This window comes from Echiichthys vipera (genome assembly GCF_963691815.1).
Source record: "Echiichthys vipera genome assembly, chromosome: 1".
In the NCBI taxonomy this organism is placed as follows: domain Eukaryota; kingdom Metazoa; phylum Chordata; class Actinopteri; order Perciformes; family Trachinidae; genus Echiichthys; species Echiichthys vipera.
The window spans coordinates 24,712,340-24,733,697 of NC_139826.1; the positions used below are offsets into that span (position 1 = coordinate 24,712,340).

The window sequence follows — 21,358 nt, forward strand, 5'->3', positions numbered from 1 at the left end:
GTATGTGATTCTACCCAATATGCATCCAATATGTTTAAAATTGGACTGTTGCCATTTACTTTATGTATCCCACTGGCTTCGTATAGGAGTTATATAACCTTGGCCTGAATCTCTGCGCAAATGTAAGAATGCATAGCATGTATCCTCTGAACCCCCCATGAGCCTATAAATCATCCGCTGCCAAATAGCCATTAGTCATACAGCAGGTCAAAGTAGCTGGAAGTACTATGTTGGTACATACAGTGTTGCTCTAAACTGTGAGTTTGATAAAAAAAAATAAAAAATCAAATGACTTCTCTTTAAACAATACTTAATGAATTGTATTTTTTTTTAAATCTGTCTCATCACTTTCTTTAGAGGTATTTTTTTTCTTTTTCAAAACCCTCTTTGTCCACCTTTCTCTTAACAGACACTACCGGCTGCACTGCGGGCACTGAAAGGCAAGGCAGCTCGCCAGTGTTTGACTGAGGAACTGAGTCTTCACGTTCAGCAGAACCGCGCCATACTGGACCACCAACAGTTTGATTACATCATTCGTATGATGAACTGTGCCCTCCAGGTAAGTCAAGCTGCAGAAAGTCATGCCAACACAAGTCACACACCTTTTCTGCATATGCACAATACTCCATGCAGCCATGGAGGGGCATTTCTATTATTTAAAAAATATCTAGATTTTTATCTGATAGCAGATAAATTGACAATAACTTTGATAATTAAACTTTGTCATTTATCAAGCATCACATGGCCAGACATTCATTGTTTCCAACTTCTTCAATGTGAATACTTGCTGCTCTTCTCTGTTATAAATCATTAGAAATTTACTAGCTTTGAGTTTTAAACTTTGAGAAAACAATCAATCTTAAGATGTCACTTTGGGCTCGAGAAAATCCTGATGTTTATTTATGACGTCTGGTAGTCTGAACATTCAATTGATTAATAGTCTTACATTGCCAGACCTATCTCCACAGCCAGGTCAACATTCTGGGATGTGGGTTGTACAGTACCATTCTTTAAACCAATCGCAATTGTATTGGGCGTCGCTAAGCCCCGGTTGCAGCGACGCCGCTCTTGCAAAATGGATTGCAGAGATAGTGGAAGAGGAGGAGAGTGCCTGACAATTTGCAGGTGATAGATGCGCCGGATGTCAGGCTTTAGCCCTGTACTGTACATTGAATAAGGCAGACTAATTGATTAATAAAAACAACTACAAAAACATCTATCTAAACCCCCCCCCCCCACACACACACACACACACACACACACACACACTGCAACATTCACTGAAATTGCATCATACATCACTAAGTAATCTAGTCATCAAAATGATAATTGAGTTTTTACTGTTAAATATGTTCAAATAGTGAAACTTTAAAACTTTGTGTATCTATTTCACTCTTTTCTGTTCCAAAATATGACCTGAACTGTTGTGGTCCAGTGTGCTCATCCAAACTGTCTCGTTTCAGACTTATTGTGTTACTCTTATAACAGTAGAACATATCATTTGAAGAAAAATTATACTTGAAATATATTTGAAATAATAATTCAATAACAGTAGTAGCCAGCAGACCACAGGAAAGGTTAGCAGATGTTTTTTCTCTTAGGATTGCTCAACAGAGCTGATCAAAAATTTAAAGTTGACTAAAAACTCTGATGAAAAACTATTTTTCCGACCCAGATTTTGACCGGGGCTGTATCAAATTTTAAGCAGATGTCATATTTTATGCGTTCTTATTGGTTCTAGTTTAGCGGAAGCAATTTGTGTAACAATAGTACACATGCACATTTACAGGTATATACAGGTATATACTGTACATGCATATATCCTTCAGCTTATTTTTTCTTTATTCACAAGTTTGTCAACATCTGCCAGCATGTCGTAAGACTGAACCCCAACAATGTTGATCATATAGTATGTTTGTCTCTTTCTGGTACCCTCATGCCTCAGCTACTTGTCAAAGTGAGTGTAAGTAATGTGTTTTTGTGCAGTCCATAAAGAGTCAGTGAAGCTTCACTCAACCAGCGCAGCCAGGACTTTATTGGTAGTTCCTCATGTTTTACTGCCTTAAATCAGCCCTTTCCAGGCATTTTAATAATTTTAAGCAGTCCTCACAGAGTGCAGCTTTTATGGAGTGACTTTAAATTCCAGTCATTCTTTTTCCCCCTGAAATATTAGAAAGCCAATTAATCCCACCATCTGCCTTAGCCAGGGACAAGGTCATTTGACGTGTCATCTGCTCCACAATGATACAGCGAGACAAAATGAGGCCAAGTGCAGCATTGATGACTTTTGCCAATATAATGTCTACCTGGCAAGGCTACTGATTTACAAATGTAATTGGTTATGTGTTTCCACGCATGCAGGAAAACGTGAAGGGAAAGGCTTGTTGGGTAATGCCTTTAATACTGCATAATGTCTGACTGTCTTTGATCCCAGGAGCAGAGATGAGCTCTGTGCTGCTCTGACAGTAGTTTGTCTGTGATATGAGTTTGTTGAAAAGCCAAAGTGTGTAAAGATGTCTGTATAAAACCACCGTCTCTTTTGCATGGCTTCCTGAGAGAAGATGTGAATCATATTAAAAATCTAAACTGATGCAGAGCTTTATGCTGTTTCATTGTGCCATTGTTGTGGACACAGCTGATAGCCAGGCAGCCAACGTGTCTTTTTGTTTTCTTTTTGTTACAATGAGATCCTGATGTCTTAGCTTTTGTTGGAACAGTTGAGTGATACATTTTTTTTTTGAATTGTTCCAAAGCTGGACACGAAATGAGCTTCAACACGATATTATAATCAATGCAGCAAACCTCCCTGAAGGATATCATGAGGAGATAAATATGAAATGCATGATCCTAGTCATACTGAATTCAACAGTCCAGTTTTTGTCAAGGACAGATTCTGTAAAATTGTTAATTGTCATAAAGATCTGGAAAAATGCAAGAAAAACATCAAGGGGCGAGGTAATGTTGGCAAAAGCTATTTTGATCTGATCAAATTAATAATAAAATAACTACAAATATAAAATGAGAGAGATCTGTCTCACCTAACTTTTAATATTAGAAAATCTATATCATCACTATATAATGATATTTACGAATAAAAGTCTTCAAGTGAGTTTTAAAGCCAAGTTTGACTCCGTTGATTCCCTCTGGCTTGCTGCTGAAAACCCAAAGATCCACAGCTACACATGGGGGTAAAAATAATTTAAAGAGATTTGATGTGGAGCGCATTATGGTTAACCGCAACATGGGATAATATAAAGTCAGCCTTTCTCTGATGGCTTTTTGTTTTGTTTTTTTTTAGATTTTATTGTGTATTGTTGTTTGTCATTTCTTCTTTTACTTCAAGATGGAAGCCAGGCCTTTGTTCCTGGCGTTCATTTCTTGGTTGTGATGGATTTGTCTCAGATGAGCTGTGAAAGGAATATAAATAGTAAATTGCTGGGCCAGTAATTACTTTCATATTCTGCACTCTGCCCTTTCTTTCAACGCCCAGCCACGTATGAACCCCAAAATTATATTTTTGTGTGTGTGTGTGTGTGTGTGTGTGTGTGTGTGTGTGTGTGTGTGTGTGTGTGTGTGTGTGTGTGTGTGTGTGTGTGTGTGTGTGTGTGTGTGTGTGTGTGTGTGTGTGTGTGTGTGTGTGTGTGTGTGTGTGTGTGTGTGTGTGTGTGTGTGTGTGTGTGTGTGTGTGTGTGTGTGTGTGTGTGTGTGTGTGTGTGTGTGTGTGTGTGTGTGTGTGTGTGTGTGTGTGACATTTTTACATCTTAACAAAAGCCAAAGTGACCTATTCTGTAAAAAATGTTGCTTGCTCTTTGTACAATGACAGCATGATGCCTCATTAGGATTTCTGGCGTTCATGTTGATGTGACATATTGATTTTCAATGTCATCGTAATTTTGCAGCCAATTACAACATTTATCGTTTAACTGTGAACTTCAGGCTAAATGACAGTTCTGTTGTCTGGTTACAATCAGGGTTCGCAGGGGAGCAGAGCTGCATGAAGCGGTATGTAATACAAAAATGTGCAACGGGTCAAAAGTTAGGACATCAGAATCAGGTGGTACGGAGTTTGTAATGCACACGAAATGTTGATACATTCTCTGGAATGTGTTGATATGTTTTGAAATCGTTTACAGTGACGCATTTTTCCTGTTTAACATCTGTTGTAATCCTTATCTGTGCTGTTTCTCTGCCATGAATCACGCACAGTAACAGCCCTCATTAAGGTGTTTGAGTTAATTGCACATTCATCTCTGTGTGTGTGTGTGGTTGTGTGTGTGTGTGTGGTTGTGTGTGTGTGTGTGGTTGTGTGTGTGCGTGTGTAAGTGCGTGCGTGAGTGCGTTCGTGTGTGTGTGCGTGTGTGTGTGTGTGTGTGTGTGTGCGCTGGTCTTGCTCCAGCTTTTAGAAATAAACGTTGCGCAAACCATGTGGGGGAATGAGTCCTGCTGTGGATGTATCCTGGCATCCCAACCATTTCCTGTCAGATAGGATTATGAGCCCTCTGCGCTCTGCACTCTCATGGCCGAGGGCCTCATCATGGTGCTCAGAAACACTCTGAATGGCAGTTTACTGTTAGAGGAGATTAGGGCGTGAGGTCCATGGAAAGCGTATGCAACAGCATGTAGTCCATGAGTTCTGCATGAGCTTGACCGTCTGATGTGGAAGAGTGTGCGAGAACGCATGTAACACACAGATGTCGTAGAGATCGAGGCACTTTATCTGACTGACAAGTCTGAATCACAGAACTGCAAGCTTGTTGGCGCCTACCAACTGAGTCTGTACCCTCCAGTCCCTCTTAAGGCTGCCTGTTGAGCTTTAATCACTTTGAACATCTCCTTTAATAGCGAAAACATGACGTCATTACATTTTTACATTATTTAGATCATAAATTAGCCTGTTGCTGTGAGAACATGGCCCCTGTCTGCCTCAGTGGCCTTGATGGACTGCCTTACGTGACGTGGCTACTGGGAATCTAAACTGGGTATCATTCCCATGTTCAGATAACTGTTTCTCTAGGATGTCCATCAGTATGACCAGGTAAACATCTGAGTTGATCACATTTCATGTTTTCGTATGTGGGATCTCTGTGTGTTGCTCGTCTGGACAGTGCAGAGGTCAACTATGTGGCTAATGGTGCATTCACGTGTTCCTCAAATGGTCCCATTTCCTGAGTTGGGAAATCATTCTTGCCACTTTGATGTGTTCATGGGCTTTGAGTCGTAATGTAATAATAACATTGGACGCTGCGAGCCAGATGTTTTTTCAATTTGAAGCTATATATTAGTGATTTTGTGCCAGACTTGTTGCTGCACCATTATATTCACTAAAACTTAAATATGGCTTTACCTGACTTTTTAATGCTAATAAAAAACTTTTCATGATCACTTTACATGGATAGCAACTAAGCTCACAACCTAATACCAAACCAATACCAACCTACCTAAAAAATACATGTACGTAAACAAATGTATATGATTTGTGAATTCATAAAAAAGTATCTTGTCGTCATTCAGGCTACTTTGTCCGCCATGTTTCTTCATAATATGACATCAACTTGGAAAATTGTGTACCAAAATTTTCACTGACTTTCCAAGTTATTGTTCTGACTCGCGGGGTCGTTCATGTGAATTCTGAAGTCACGTGAAGTCTGTAACCAATTTTTTAATTTTTTCCAGCACCATATAAATGCAGCAATTGTGCTCTTCCTATTCAAGATTTAGATTCAAGCTGCAAATAACATTCATAGCCACTGAGTTAAGAATTTTATGTTTGTCCGTAGCCACAAAAGTCTCATAAAAACATGCCTTAAGTGTCAGTTCATCTTATGGCTTTCCTGGAAAGTGCTCACGTCTCTGGAACACACAGGAAGCTGCTGTTTGTTCACATCCTCCAGCGTTTCTTTCACGTGTTCATGCTTCTTGTTTTTCCTCGCTGTATACGTGTCTGAAACAGAATAGCAGTGTTAGTCATCATAGTCATCATAGCTCCTGCCGCTTCAAGAATGAGGGAAAAATGGTGAGACTAACAGTAAATAATAGGAGGGAAGGAAGACGGCATGGTGTCCTTGCAAACAGAAACGTCGGGATACACAACAACCCCCTCTCCCTCCATTCTTGAAATCCCAAATAAAGCATTTAACATATTTTCCCCACCATGCACCACGTGGCTCTATTCAGACAATGAGTGAGTCCTAGATACAATAATACAAAACCTTTACCTTTAGTCAAGTTCCTCGTGTGATGCCGATAGAAACAGCTCCGCTCAGACCAGTTTTCCCTCCTTATCTGTTCGCTTTGTGAGATGACCCCCAAAGCTTTTGAACTGTCACTCTTTGTCTGCTAACAGGAGATTAAGGTTGAGGTTAGTCAGAGATAATAAGTGTGGCTTAAGAAAACCTGATAACGTCTACTTTATATGAGATATGACGTGTTGATGCCGCATCTGGTCATAAAGCTTTTCTTCATCTGAAGCATGACTGACGCCTTTTCCGCGTCCTCTTCCAAAGAACCGATGACATGCATATCCGAACCTCACTCTCCCTGTATTGTTTTAAAATTATGTTCATTTGTTAATAACTCACACTCTGTATGTTCCCACTCTTTCTATTTTGACTGGGGTCCATGAACTTTTGTGACCTGCAGCATTGTAAAGGATGCTGGTAAACAATGCTTTGGTGCCGCTCCAAGCTGGAACATTTCACCGCAGTCCAAATAACTGCAAGAAAAACAAAAGCAACTAGAAAAGTAAAAAAAAAACGATGTTGCTTAGTTGACGGGGGGGCCAGGCTTTCATGAGTCGCTGTGGAACTTGTGTTTTGCATTTGCTCCCCTCTGTACATTCTTGTGTTTGTTTTTTTTTTGGGGGGGGGGGGGGGGGGGGGGGGTAACAGAGGCCCCAATCACAGACTATTATCAGAGAGTGCAGCATTCTTCTCCCAATCTCTCCCGCCAAAATGTCTACTCTGATAAGACTATTTTTCATAGTTTGAATGAATGTAATATTTCTGTATGCCTGCATTTGCATAAACAGAGAATTGTGCATTATTTACACATTTTTTGGGGGTATGAGGTCCCACTGAGGGTTATGAGGTGCATGGTCTCAAATCAGGTTTCCTTTGGCCATTCTCATTTACAGAGTCCAACAAATAAATCCCAACAAAGCTTTCCAGAGTTAAGTACCAATTTCCTGTGAATCAAGTACTTTTGAGTCCAGCCTCTTGCCTTTCCTCCTATTTTCCTGTTCTCTTCGATCTATGCAAAGTTTTGTTTGGCCCCCTAAGTCCCCCTTTGAGCCTCTTAATGTACAATTCATCTTAATACCATTCTCTTGAAAGCAACACTAAGCGCCGCCTCTTTGACCTGAAACAATCCCAAAATCAAACACACTTCAGCACGGTGTATAAATGTCAAAGAGGGAATATTTTCAACTACTCCCTGATTTGAAAACAAAATAAAAACGAGAATTAAATTTGCTTTCTGGCTACTCTTTGCTTCTTGATAAATGGTTATTGGTAAAATGACTTTTATGCAGCGTCATGCCGTTTTCTCCAATAAGACTTGTATGGCAATCTAGTTCAAGAATGTAAAACAAAAATGACCAATAAATTGAAGACTGGAACACTGGTAATTGGGTCAAGGCAGGGCTTATATAAGGCTATTGAAAGCATATGTCCTGACTATTTCTTTAGCATTGCCCTGACATTAAACAGTGTCTTTATGTAACAGGAAGTTACGTCTGCTGAAGATAGATTCTACTGCAGCAACAAAGCTCTTCTTAAGGTCATCAAAACTGATTCCCCTCTGGCCCTTTGGTGTGACCTTTTCTATTTGTCTTATTTTGAAGCTCCAGTGAAAAGGTGCTCTCAGACCTGTGAACAAGTCTCCTGCTGTGTTCTGCCCTGCTCACACTTCTCTCCTGTTGTTTGACCCACAGGACTGCTCCAGCTCAGAGGAGTACACGGTGGCTGCTGCACTGCTGCCCCTGTCAACAGCCTTTTACAGGGTAAGAAAATGATTTAAAACGTTAGATTGAATGTTTCTCTTCATCATATTTTCATCATTATGCATACAAACCGCTGCCCGGTCGAGTTGTACAGTGTAAATCTAGCAGCTAAAGGATCACTTCAACAATATAAATAAAATACCTCCAGCCGTGCGCACCCACTACCTTCACCACTCTAACATTTGAGGTGAATGGATTGTTTTAAGCTGCTCAAAGGATTGACAAATTATATTACAAAAAACACCTAGAAAAGTATTCAAACCCGCCTCTGTGGTAGTTCCCACTTCAGTAGATGTCTCCAGGAATACATTTTGCCATGATGACACACACACACTCACACACACACACACACACACACACACACACACACACACACACACACACACACACACACACACACACACACACACACACACACACACACACACACACACACACACACACACACACACACACACACACACACACACACACACACACACACACACACACACACACACACAAAGAGACACACACACACACACAAAGAGACACACACACAGACTCACAAGGTGAAAACAATACCAGCAGTGCTGTTGCAGCTGGTAATTAATAGCCTGGGCCGCTCTATCAGCCAGTATTATTGTAGGCGGTATCGTGGTGCATGTGGACCTGTAAGAAAAAAATTCAGCAAGTTGAAGGTAATTTCGAAACAGTGTCTCCAGTACATACTGTAGTTTCTCATGCTCCCAGTTATTTCAAAAACACATTACAGGGATTATTATGAAAATTGTTTGTCTGTTCATTTAAAAAGAATATCTGCCAATACATTTTTGTGAGATATTTTTCATAGCCAGAAGAAGGAAAGCTTTATCAACCTTTTGACCTCTGCTGATCTCTAAAGCATGTACTGTACAGAACAGCATGTTAAAACCTCCATAGCAAAACGTAGAGGACGGACCATGGCCTTTGGTTTCCAAACCACATTATCAACACGGGGTAGCTGCATTATTCACCACAACCATGTCCCCACAGCTTAGTTGTTGCTATGGGGACAGACACAACTCTCCCAATTGGCTTTGTGTTGGGTACCAGTGGCATACCCTGATGGGCTGGACTGGGACCTGGCCCGCTCTCTACCACCACATGACTCATCCAGTTCACATGCCACAGGCTGATGTAACTCTTAGATAAGCCTTGTGTTGTTTCTCTTGTTTCTCTTTAGGGGAGTCGGTATTGAGAATCCATTAACCAGTCAGGGTTTCTTAGCTTACTAACAAGAATGAACCACTAAGAGGGAACAGCCGTTCAGTGTTAGTTGCAATTCTGACGCAATGTCCATCTATTTTAGTTTGAAGATTATAAATTCTTTTTTGTTTTCTTGCACTGATGACTTACTAGAGGGAAGAATATTTCAAGAATGCAGAAGACTTTTCCTTGTTATTTACTGATGATTGGAACTAGTGACAAGTTCAAGCTCTGCCTCACCCAAAAGTTGAAAAGTAAAGTGAGGTCAGCAGGGAATCTGCCAGAAATGATTCTGTAATCTCTGGTCTAATGGTGCAAGGATCATGCTGTGAAAATTTGAGGAAAACAAAGCTTGGTAATGGAGCATCCCAGCAGCTGTCATCATGAGGTTTGGATTGAGAGGCATAGCTGATCCTAATGTAGCCTTACAAGTTTGGTAACATAAATGGGATGCCTTGATTTTGCAAAGAACAATATGTACCATGACACTGCAGCGTACATAACCATCTCAGCTTTCAGAGGCCCCTCAGCAGCCATCCATATCTACCCTAACATGAAACTTATATAATGACCTCTACCGTTACTTATCCATGTGTTCAACACACAATTTGTGATTGCTTTATGCAGGAAATCATCAACCTGTCCTTGAATGTGACCAGAAAAGATCATGAAAGTCATTGAAAAGAATGTGAGAGTAGTTGCATGTGGCCACTTGTATCTTAGAGTGATGTTTTTTTTTTTTTTTTACCTCAGAAGGAATTGGCCTGTAAACACACAGCAAGGTCTGTCTTTTCTCTCACTGTTGTAAACATTGTGCCTTATTTTATTAGACTTATATGTATAAAATCTGCTGCCCAACATCCCTACTTTAGAAGGCGCTTGGTGATCCTGCAGTGCCATTTTTTCCATTGTTTTAAAAAAGGCTCTCCTTCTTATAAATATCACTAGGAAACTATTTTTTTCCAAGTCAGCAAGTTTATGCTGTGAATCAAATCATTGACATGCTCAAAACTGTTTCCTGTATGACCCACTTAACTGCATTAATCTTGAACCAGCCTCAGAAGCATGAGAGTTTCTGCCTTATTTGACTTTGTTTTGACTTTTTTCATGTTTTCATGTTCTGCAAGACTTTTCAATATGAATTCCTGTGAAGTTTTGATATTATTTGTTTGAGTCAGAGGTGGCAATGTTTAAGTATTTACACATTTAATCAGTGATGCATTTTTTCATTTAAAGGTCCTGAAAAGTGAGATTTCTGTGTCTTTTTTGATGATAAAGCAGTTGGAGGTGCTCAAAACGCTCAATCCACAGAGAAATGCACACAAGCCGTATTCTGAAACTGTCTTTAAACGAGCTGTCAGGACTTCTGCGCGGTTGTAATGTCAAAACTATATTGTATATTGCCACGGTTGAAGCACAGAGGAGGACCCAAGTGCAGAAAACAACAGGCGATAGAACTCGAAGAAATAGCTGATTTATTTACTAAACTTCAGGCAGACAGTTTGAAAAAAAAAAATGTGTTTTCAAACATTAAAGCAGTTATAGTAGAAACCCAAAATACAAGTATGAATCTGAAAATAAGCATGATATGGGACCTTTAATGTGCACATATTTTTAAGAAATGCTTTATGTTGTTTTGTTTTTTTACTATTACTATTGCATGCCAAACATTTGGTCATTGGACATTAAAGACTGTTAGTTCAAGTTTAGGAGTCAGACATTGGTCAAGTCCCTGTTTGGTATTCTTGGCCAGACTTTGGCAAGCTCACACTGCGGTCATGCTTACAGTGCTACTGTTCCCCATGGCCTAAAGTCTCCAGGTCTGGGAACGTGGGAAGCCCCTTGTACTGCAACATTCTGCTCCCATAATCTGCTGGATGGAGACAGACAGTGTTTAGTTTTATTGGTGGGATATATGTTGTTGAACCTTAAGTTTATGTGATTGACCCACATTCTATGTTTCCCCTTAACTTGACCCTACTTGGATGTTTTTTTAGAACACTTATGGAACAGTATTTTTGTTACAGATGTTTGTTATTATTTCGGATGGAAGGAAGGTGGAACTGATTTTCAAAATGTCTTCTAGCCTAGCTCATACATGGGTGGTGTCATTTCACCCGTGTAGGTAAAGTTTATCTAAATGCCACACAACCTTTGTACAGTGGCCCCTTTGTTAGAGGTGATTGTTGTGACTCCTTAATCTGCATGGACTGTCCCTCTGGCATTCATTATCTAGCGAGGGGCGGGTTTATCAGGAGATGAACAGGTGTCATTGACGTGTGGGTCTGTTGTTATTCTGCCCTTTGCGGCCCGACATGATATTTCTTCTTCCATTTGAATGTGTCACCAGAGTTAATGTCCTGGGACAACACAGATTGGACACAGCAGCCAGTGGAAAACCCATTCTGGGTGACTGAACACTTGACTGTTAGCATTCTTGCCGGCATAGTTTATTCACATGGGGGGATTTGGCAGCTCGCTCCGTCAAACTGCTCTTCACCATGTCCTCGCAAAAAAAATTACTTAATGTGTGGCTTTGTGTGTCTCAGAAAGTTCCAGCTCTTGACTTGCAATATCTATGTTTATTTTGTTTTGGAACATTTATGTTACTTGTACATTGTGTTTTTTACACAGTTACAGCCTATGGATGCCATGATGGGCTTGTTTATTAGTCTGACTTTCAACACGTTTCTCTCTGTTTGTTTTACGTGACTGAAGACTATAAATACATTGTTTGAATAGAGCGTTTTCATGGTTTCAGGATGCCTGAAAGTTTTCCTCACAGTACACTCACTGACTCATGTTATGTAGAGTTTCGCAAAACGAGAAGATGAATTGTGTTTAGGTCAGGCATGCGTTCCCACAGAGGACTTGTTCAGAATTAGTTTTTCTGTCTACAATTCAGGAATGCAATCATTCTTCCAAAACACTTGTCAATAATGCAGAAACAGCAGTCAACACTCAGCGTCTACCTGCAAGTAAACACTTCCTTCAGTGACAGCATGCATCGTCTCTCAGTCTCCCGGAGACACAGTTGACATTCCCAATGCTGTATTGCTCTCCAGTATGTATAGAGGCAGCAGTCAATCATACTGTGAATCTTGGGATCTTGTCCCAGCGTTCAAAACAAGATCCCAAATTCTGATGGCCTCATTCCTTTGACCTGTATACAGCATTTTCTCCTTTCTGTCTCCCCTTGTGGGTTTTCTGCTTGTTTTTCACCCTCAACCCTACATTCCTCCTATTCACTACAGATACGGCCAGATGGGTCTGATAGTGCTATACTCCCTCCTTCCCCTTCATCTTCGCTTCCTACTTTCCTTTCCTCCTCCCTTTCCCTCTCCTTTATCCTCTCCTTCCCTGTCCTCCTCCTCGCCCATCTGTCTTGTGGATGTCTCTTTAAGCTCTGTGTATCATCATATTTGGAAGAGATGACCTCGGTCAAAATGACCTGCACATATCTGACGAGTCAAAAACAGAACAGCCAGGGTGAGTATGGACAACATAGAGAAATCGCACACAGACCCCCCCCCCCCCCCCCCCTTCCCCAAGCACACACAAACACACACGCCCACACATCTGCCGCAAGACACATAACCCATTCCTGTGACAGAAAGGTATTACCATACTACCCAAAGGCCTTCACTTCCTCTTGTATTTTTCACCATTTATTTACATGTTTCATTCAGATCCATCCTTAAAATCTGAGCAATTTGCAGTCAATCTAGAGACGCTGCACAGTATTTCCAGGGTTGGTCACATGATAGCCATTTGACTAGTTCAAGAGGAAACGGTCATTGTAATGAGTTGTTATGTTGACAGCACATGTAAAATGTCACACTCACTAGTTTGAAAACTCTTAATGACTTACCAATACAAATGTGAAGCAATTAAATACAGCAATCCTCAAATAGCAAGGCAATGGACATTGCAATGGACGCTTCGTACTACTCCACTGCTCTTTTGTCACAAAACTTCATCTCAGTGAGTCCACAACTTTATATGGAAGCCTCTACTGAAGTTAGCCTGCTACAACGGTTGTGTCTTGGTATTAACCCTAGATTTTGTGAGAACTCTTGAGAGACATGCTGCCCAATGACCTATCCTAACATAATTTTTCAGGTTAATTGCCTTAACCATTTGAGGTAAATACATCAACCATCATGCAAGAGTTGCACAAATCCTGGGTTACTATCTAGACATGACCCAACGGCTTTGCAGGGCTACACATAAAAATAGCTGGTTTCAAAATGCCCTTAGGTACTGACCCCAAAATAACTGATAAAAGGGGAGGCCAACCAGCCCTTTGCTGCATTCCCCCTCTCTCTCTCTCTCACCCCATTTCCTGTCTCCTGGGGCGGTAGTAGCTCAGTCCATAGGAGACTGGGCTAGGAACCGGAGGGTTGCTGGTTCGAGTCCCTGTGTGGACCATGATTGGAGTGTGGACTGGTGGCTGGAGAGGTGCCAGTTCATCTCCTGGGCACTGCCGATGTGCTGTTGAGCAAGGCACCGAACCCCCAACTGCTCCGGGCACTGGTCACTGGCAGCCCCATCGCTCTAACATCTCTCCATTGGTTGCATGTATATAGGTCCTGTGTGTGTGTGTGTGTGTATTTCGGGCCTGTGTGTGTAAAATGAAAAACAATAGATTAAAAATTTCCCCATTTGTGGGACTAATAAAATAATTCTTCTTCTTCTATTCTATATAATAAAAGGCTTGGAAAACTGTCCAAAAAAATCTTAAAAAATAAAATAAATAACTAATCAACCCGATTCTTGTTGTCAACATTTAATTGTATGAAACTTGTTTTAGTTTAGTTGTTTTTAGTCTGATAATTGACATTTTAATTAATCTATTCTTTTGTGAAGAAGGTTGAGTATTAATTCCTGCAAGTTACCAGTGCTGCATCTTTGGGCATGAACTCTCCATCCTCTCACCTCTCTCTTGGCTTCTGGCCCATCAGAATAAAAACAGCTCTATTCGGAATAGAGCTGTTTTGTCCCTCTAGTTCTCATCCTGCAAAGGCAAATCATGTATTGATCATGTATTGTGTCAGGCTCAGTGGATAGAAGTCAAAACCCTAATCAAATAACAGGTTTGAGCATCATGCGTGGCCTTCAGACTCCACTGGGAGATGGACGGTTGGTGAACGTTGGCAATTTGAAGGCTGTGATTCTGTTGAGACCCTGTTATTTGTGGTGTGATATTGTTTCTCCAGCATTGCTCTTCAGTGTTTCCCTTATGGACCAGCGTTAATGCCTTTAGCTGAGCACTGTACGTTCCCTTTCATAGCTGTTTTTGCAGGCAACAGGTGCTTTACTCTTCAGGCCGCACTAATGCAAAAAAACAGCACTGCTTCCAAACACATCCAGTCACAGAAGGAAAGAGCGGCGGTTAGCTGTTAAAAAGTTCCAACTCACAAAGAATGATTGATTTCACTTGAAATCCCACGCTGACTTTGTTTGTTTCGTTTTTTCCACTTCTCCCAAGCACTTTAGGAGCATTTCTTTAATGGGCACTCTAAATTCAGCAGCCTAAATTCATTCTTGATGCAAATATCCATAAATATATAAAATAAGTATAAACTTGTACGCACTCGGACTGCCCTCGAGTAGAGGGCTCCAACGGATCCAGTGGGCAACGCAGGGCTGAACACAAATATGTCAGGCAGAGGATATATTTACACAGGCACGAGCAGAAAGAAACTGAATATATATGAATATAACAGAGACTTTTAATATAGGACTGTATAACTCTGAAACAGCCAGTTGTTATTTTATTTTAATATTACTGAGAAGCATAAAGTTCATCTGAAGGAAAAATAATTTGACAATGAACTCTCCAATGAAGCTACGTTTATGATGTTTACACTGAAAGAAATATAAACTGAAGACTTCATGTTTTTATGCTGTTGTGGAAGTCTGTCTGCAAAACACTCGCTAAACATTTATTGAAGTGTTAAATTAACATATATATTTGAATTACTAGCGACGGGCAATAAATGTCCATAGAGCCCCATGTTATAATGCCCTTCTTTACAACAGAAATAAAATAATACAGCCCAGTAAAAAAAAGGCTTTGTCTCTATAGCTAATTTCCAGGGTGATTTTTTTGGTATAACTCACACATTTAAATTATATTGAACTTCAGCTCCATCCGTGCTCCACCTCCTTGCCCGTTTTTGGCTTAGCTGGGAGCAAGCAAGCGACGTTAGGCACTGTTTTGAGCTTCATTTTGGCTCTTCAGAAACCTCTGGGTGACGACACGTAGACTATGTTCATATTTTATTCGGTCGATGATTACAAGGGGAACTCACATAACATAAGTCAGGTACAGCAGTCTCATCACGTCTGCTGTACACTACACTTTTAAAGTATTTCAAAGACAAATAACTCAATTGTGATTGGCCTACTGTACTTTAACCCTAATTTGCCAAAAGCCACACAGAGGCCATGATCTGATCACCCGCTGACTTCACCTCAGCCCGATAGCAGGGCCATACAGTTTCATCAAATGGAAATATTCCAAATGTTTTTTGTTTTTTCTTTTTATGCACATTTCTTCAAAATTAAGCCCGCCATGTTTTGGTATTCCAAGAAATTTTGGTATTTCCGCCAGAATTCAAAATAAACTTATGTGGTTCTGAACAATGTTCGACGGTTTTACCTCATGTGTTTGTACCGACTGGACAAGGTTATGCATGTTAACTTTTAATTCACTTGGTCTGTTCTATTCAGGCTGCTCATGTAGTCAGTACACAATAAATGTCATTTAAATATTCGTAACATGAAAGAAAATTTATATTCTAATCTAAATCTAAACTATAAACAATAACACTTCAGTGACTGAAAATCCAGCATCTGGTTTTAATCTGTTGCTATGGGAGACATAATAAACTATCAGAGAAACAAGGACATGAATTGTATTCTTTCTATTTTTTTATCCCAGCATTTTGTTTTGTTTTTGTTGTTTTTTACTGTTGTAGGCATTTGATGAGCCTAATCTAATGTTTAGTTTACATTCTCTACAGGTGGCTTATAAAACAATTGATTTATCTATATAAAAACTGTATTGTTGGTAGCAGGGGTTTGGTATCCTGCAACACACACACAGACCTCTATTTAAAGGCATAGTCAGCTGTGTAATGTTGCTTCTTTACATCGTCCTGAATCCATGATCTTTGTCTTGTCTTGCAGAAATTAGCTGCTGGGGTGAACCAGTTTGCCTACACCTGCATTCAGGACCATCCCATCTGGACCAACCAGCAATTCTGGGAAGCTACTTTTTACAGCGAGGTCCAGAGTCAGATCCGAGCCCTTTATCTTAGCACCCCAGGGGGAAAAGACATCATCATTGCCAGGCTAAAGGTAGGACAAAACAAAGGGACCCATATGAGTAAATTTTGTGTGAGAATTGTCTGATTAACCCCACTATGTTTAACCCTCCGTTAGAGATGAAAAAAGATTGATCGACAGAAAAATTTGAATAATACGTTAACTTTCAAGCAAATATGCCAAAAATCCTACTTCCACCTTTTCGATTGTTGCTGTTTTTTGTCTGTTGTGATAGTAAACTAAACGAAAGTAAAATATCTTTGGGTTTTGGACTGTTGGTTGGACAAAACAAGATGTTAAAATGTGTATGTGTCTGTTAATATTCTTCTTTATTTGTGAATAATAGTTAATATTTAAATAAAAATTATTAAATATTATACAAAATATTATAATTTGGCCTTTTATGCCTGTAATGGTAAGGACAGCTGAAGGTTTATAGGAAATGGGGGAGACAGAGGGGGCTACTTGCAGCAAAGGACCGCAGCTCGGAGTCGAACCTGGGCCGCTGCGGTTGTTTTAAAGGGTCAAGCTTTAAAAAATAAGTCTGTCAAACTCCAACCGTTTGTTCTGATCTCTCCAGGACACAGGTCTTGAGCCTACAGCTGGCCGAGATGAGGAGCACACAGCCATGGACCTGGCAGCAGAGCAGCTGCGTGCGTGGCCCAGCCTGAGCAAGGAGAAGCAGCATGAGCTGGTAAAGAATGAGGAGAGCACTGTGTTCAGCCAGGCCATCCACTACGCTAGCCTCATGGTTTATCTGCTAGTTCCTCTGGACACCAGCAAGATCAAGCTGCTCCGCAACGCCCCTGTCGCCGACTGGGAGAGCGGCAGCAACAGCATCGTCACAAACAGGTCAGCAGAGCAAAAGAATGATGTGGTCTGAGTAGAGGAAAGTGTAAGAACCTGCTGTTTAACGTCCTTCATGTGTCTTTACTGTCCACTGAGATCAAACACAGACGGGAACATATTTTTGGTTGTTCAGTATTTGTAAGCTAGAACAATCAGTCTTATCTGGAGGAAACCTCGAAGTAAGGTTTCATGGTTTGGGAGTACGTATATCTTAATAAGGTGATGATAAGTATGTGGGCAGATGTGGCGTAACTCGCAGTCTACATGATACCTTCCTGTTTAGCCAAATGGAACAGTACCTCATGTTTCCGTCCCACATCCATCCTGTGGGCTTATATCGCTACTGCACAAAACAGAGTGAGGCTCATTTACTTCTGTTGGGATGTTTAAAACCCCCAGGACGTCTTTAACGGGACTACACTGTACTCAACCAAACCAAACAAAATAGCAGTGCAAGTGATTTCCTGTGCTCTGCACTAACTGGAGAGTGAATAACTCTTGGAAGATCCCCCATGTGCTATGTCTTAGAATTGAAAAACATGCAGCTAGAATAGGTTTCAGGCTTTGTTACCAATATTCAGAAGAACACAATGGGAATATTGAAATTTGAAACATTTGTTCTAAATTTCAGATTAAATTCCCACAAGAACACAATGTTACTGTTTAATTCTGTTTTGTTTCTAATTTTTTAAGACAGAAACACTGCAGCCAAGAATTTGTTTGTGTGGAAATTTTCTCCCTATTTTTTTTTGTTTTTGCACCAGACTTGTTTGTTCTCACAGAGGACATTTGGATCTCATCACTAACTCTGAATCCAGAGGGAAAGTTGCATCAGCGTCTCATGTGAAATATTCTTTTTGGCTAATACAGTCTGAGTGATTGATCCAGGTGTCAACATTAAGCTCATGCCAGGCTTCAAATCACTCTTGCTTTCACTGCTCTTTATCACAGTGCATCCTCAAATCCATTTCTGTCAACACAGAGCTCAGATCGCATTTCCTCCCGGGACATGCTGGCGTTGACCTTTCTCATTTTCATTGTGTCATCGTGTGTGTTTTACAGCATTGCCGGTAGCGTTGCAGAGAGCTTTGACACAGAAAGCGGGTTTGAGGACTCAGAGAACAGCGATGTGGCCAACTCTGTGGTCAGGTTTGTTGCCCGCTTCATCGACAAGGTGTGCACAGAGAGCGGAGTAACCCAGGAGCACATCAAGAGCCTGCACAGCATGATCCCAGGTACAGTGCTCACCGTGTTCATTCACACTCTGCTGCTGTCCTAATTCCCTCAGCTTTACACAGAGTAACCCTTACAAGTGTGTATGTGACAGAAACAGAGGCCGCTGAGCTGATTAGCTCCTGACATGTTAAATGGCCTTATAATCTGTAAATACACACTCTGGTTGTAAGACAGTGTGCACATACATGTGTTTCTCTGTAGCAGCTTTGTCTGCACTTACGCATGTACATATGGCAGCTGACCCCAACTTTTGACCCACAGGCATCGTTGCTATGCAGATGGAGGCTCTGGAGGCAGTTCACAGAGAGAGTAGGAGATTACCTCCCATTCAGAAGGTGAGTGTTACTCTATTATTGACTGCTGGGTCTTCAGCTGTATGTACAGTGCAGGTCAAGGTTAGACTTTAAAAGCTAGACCCACAAGCCCAATGTTCAATGTCATCAGCTTCATCAGTATGCAGTACCGATCTCATGAAATGTTTTCCAGTCATCATCACACTTCCAGATTTTACCACTTGGTCTTTTGGACTTTGCTGCGCTATATGTCTGCCAGTTCTTGGTAACTCTCGCACACACTCCTGCACACAGACAAACACCATGCCAACACTGGCTCGGGAAGGACCTCAAGACCGCGGTGAGCAGTCTGGGCAGATCGTCTGCTGTACTTTGTGGCTAACCTCTCACACGTTTATGTGATGGACAAAGCTTCCATCCTGGCCTGCAAGCTGCAAGCAGCATGCCAAAAAAATACTAAAAAGTGTGTAAACAACACTGACTCTGGATTCACGACAAGTCCAAATAGTAGTAGTGATGGTAGCTATAACACAAAGAAGAAAAACAATGAATGGATTTAAGGTGCAGCTGTATTAAGAGCTGAGCTTGCAGCAGTAATGAGGTGCAGAGGGACTCTCCTCTTGGTCTGCCAATGCTTTCAAGGACAGATTCAAGAAGCACTTATTATCTCCTGGCCAGACCCCAACTCCCCCAGGTTGGCTGTTGCCTTAATGGGAAATGCTGTAAATGATCTAATGTCCCTCCTCGTTCATTTTTGTGACAGTGGAACAACTGAGTGTTTCTCGAGAAGGAACTGAAGCAACACAGGATGCAGAGTAGACTGTTGCTAGTTACACTTCATACACTAAAAAACGTTTCTCATACGGTGTTTGTTTTTGGTTAATAATCACTTATGCTAAGATAACAGAGAAATATGCCCTAGCAGTGCATAACATATGAGGCCCGTATCTCACGACGTTTCCTATTCTTCTTTCTTAAGAGTAACTTCTTCTTTGAAAACAGAAACCGATTCCCAACCCACACAGAGAATGAAAAATACTAAAATAGATGCTGCAAGATCTTTCACTTTAATCTGTAAATGATTAAACTTGAAACCCTTCATACTCTTTAGTTTTTTTTGCTAATATTTTGTTGTTGTTTTACCTCCATGTGTGAGTTTGAGTTGTTGTCACATCCTCCCCACTGAAAAAAAGGAATCGAGAAACTACGCGGTAATAAGCCTTGTTCTACAAGAAAAAATGCATTGTGTAAGTCGGTGTTCACATGTTTAATTTCACAAACAAAAAGGGGATTATTGAGTTCAATAGTGGATAAACAGAACTGTTTTTATTTGCAGTTTGTGTGTGTGTGTGCGTGCGTGCGTGCGTGCGTACGTACGTGCGTGCATGTGATGATTAAACTCTGCCTTGATTTCACATTATAATGATAAATTGATTTCCTGGCTTTTATGGAATCTGATTCTCTGGTGGAAATGCTTTTGCACAGTCCCTCATTTAGAGAACTTTACCATCAATGAAAAAATACCTGAATTTAATGTCCAGCCATGCTTCATAGACAGGTATCATTTGTTCGATGTGTCTTTCCCTGCATATAATGTGTTATTGTGGGTTTGTTTTTACCCCATCAGCCTAAGATTCTGCGCCCGGCACTGCTCCCAGGAGAAGAGTTGGTGTCAGAGGGGTTGCGGGTGCTCCTGGACCCTGACGGCAGGGAGGAGGCCACTGGGGGGCTCCTGGGGGGGCCTCACATCCTGCCAGCAGAGGGAGCCCTCTTTCTCACCACATACCGCATCATTTTCAAAGGCACCCCCCATGATCCACTGGGTAAATACTGAACCAAAGTAAAACTAGTGTTTAAGGCTCAATTAAATAAAATATCACTTTTTATATTTGTTAGCTAATTTTCAGTGTTAACATAATATATATGCTTTCAAATAAATTACAATTTATTTTTCGTTTTACATGGACAGCAGTGCAGTTTAAGTTGTTACGTCACATAGTTATTGTCAACTAGTAATTGGGTCCTATATATCCAAACCAAACCAGATTTTTCTGCTCAAATAGAAGCAGATGGCCCATACTCTTCATCACTGTAATGATCTATGTAGACCATTGAAATTATTAGCAGGTGGCTTGTCCTGGTGACATCTCTTATTCATGTCTGACCTTTGTTGCATCCCTGTCTCTCTCTTCCTCATTTCCTGTCACCTCTCTACTGACCTGTAAAATGCCCCCCCAAAATAATCATCTCAGTAACGTGATGCTGATCTTTGTTCCTGTACGTGTCAAGTGGGGGAGCAGGCAGTGATCCGTGCGTTCCCGGTGTCAACGCTGACCAAAGAGAAGAAGATCAGCATCCAGAACCAGCTGCAGCAGAACATGCAGGAAGGTCTGCAGCTCCGCTCTGCATCATTTCAGGT

At 40.9% G+C, this 21,358-nt stretch overlaps 1 protein-coding gene across 2 annotated transcripts in view; it reads left to right on the plus strand.

Moving 5' to 3' along the window:
• The window catches only part of sbf2 (SET binding factor 2), a 93,050-nt gene that overhangs the window by 49,145 nt on the left and 22,547 nt on the right, over positions 1-21,358 (plus strand). For both annotated transcript variants that reach the window (XM_083916421.1, XM_083916422.1), the window contains exons 16-23: positions 410-559; positions 7,931-7,999; positions 16,424-16,594; positions 17,142-17,413; positions 18,473-18,645; positions 18,908-18,981; positions 20,567-20,762; positions 21,229-21,356. In XM_083916421.1, the coding sequence (XP_083772547.1) occupies positions 410-559; positions 7,931-7,999; positions 16,424-16,594; positions 17,142-17,413; positions 18,473-18,645; positions 18,908-18,981; positions 20,567-20,762; positions 21,229-21,356 (1,233 nt within the window). The remainder of the gene's footprint in view (positions 1-409; positions 560-7,930; positions 8,000-16,423; positions 16,595-17,141; positions 17,414-18,472; positions 18,646-18,907; positions 18,982-20,566; positions 20,763-21,228; positions 21,357-21,358) is intronic.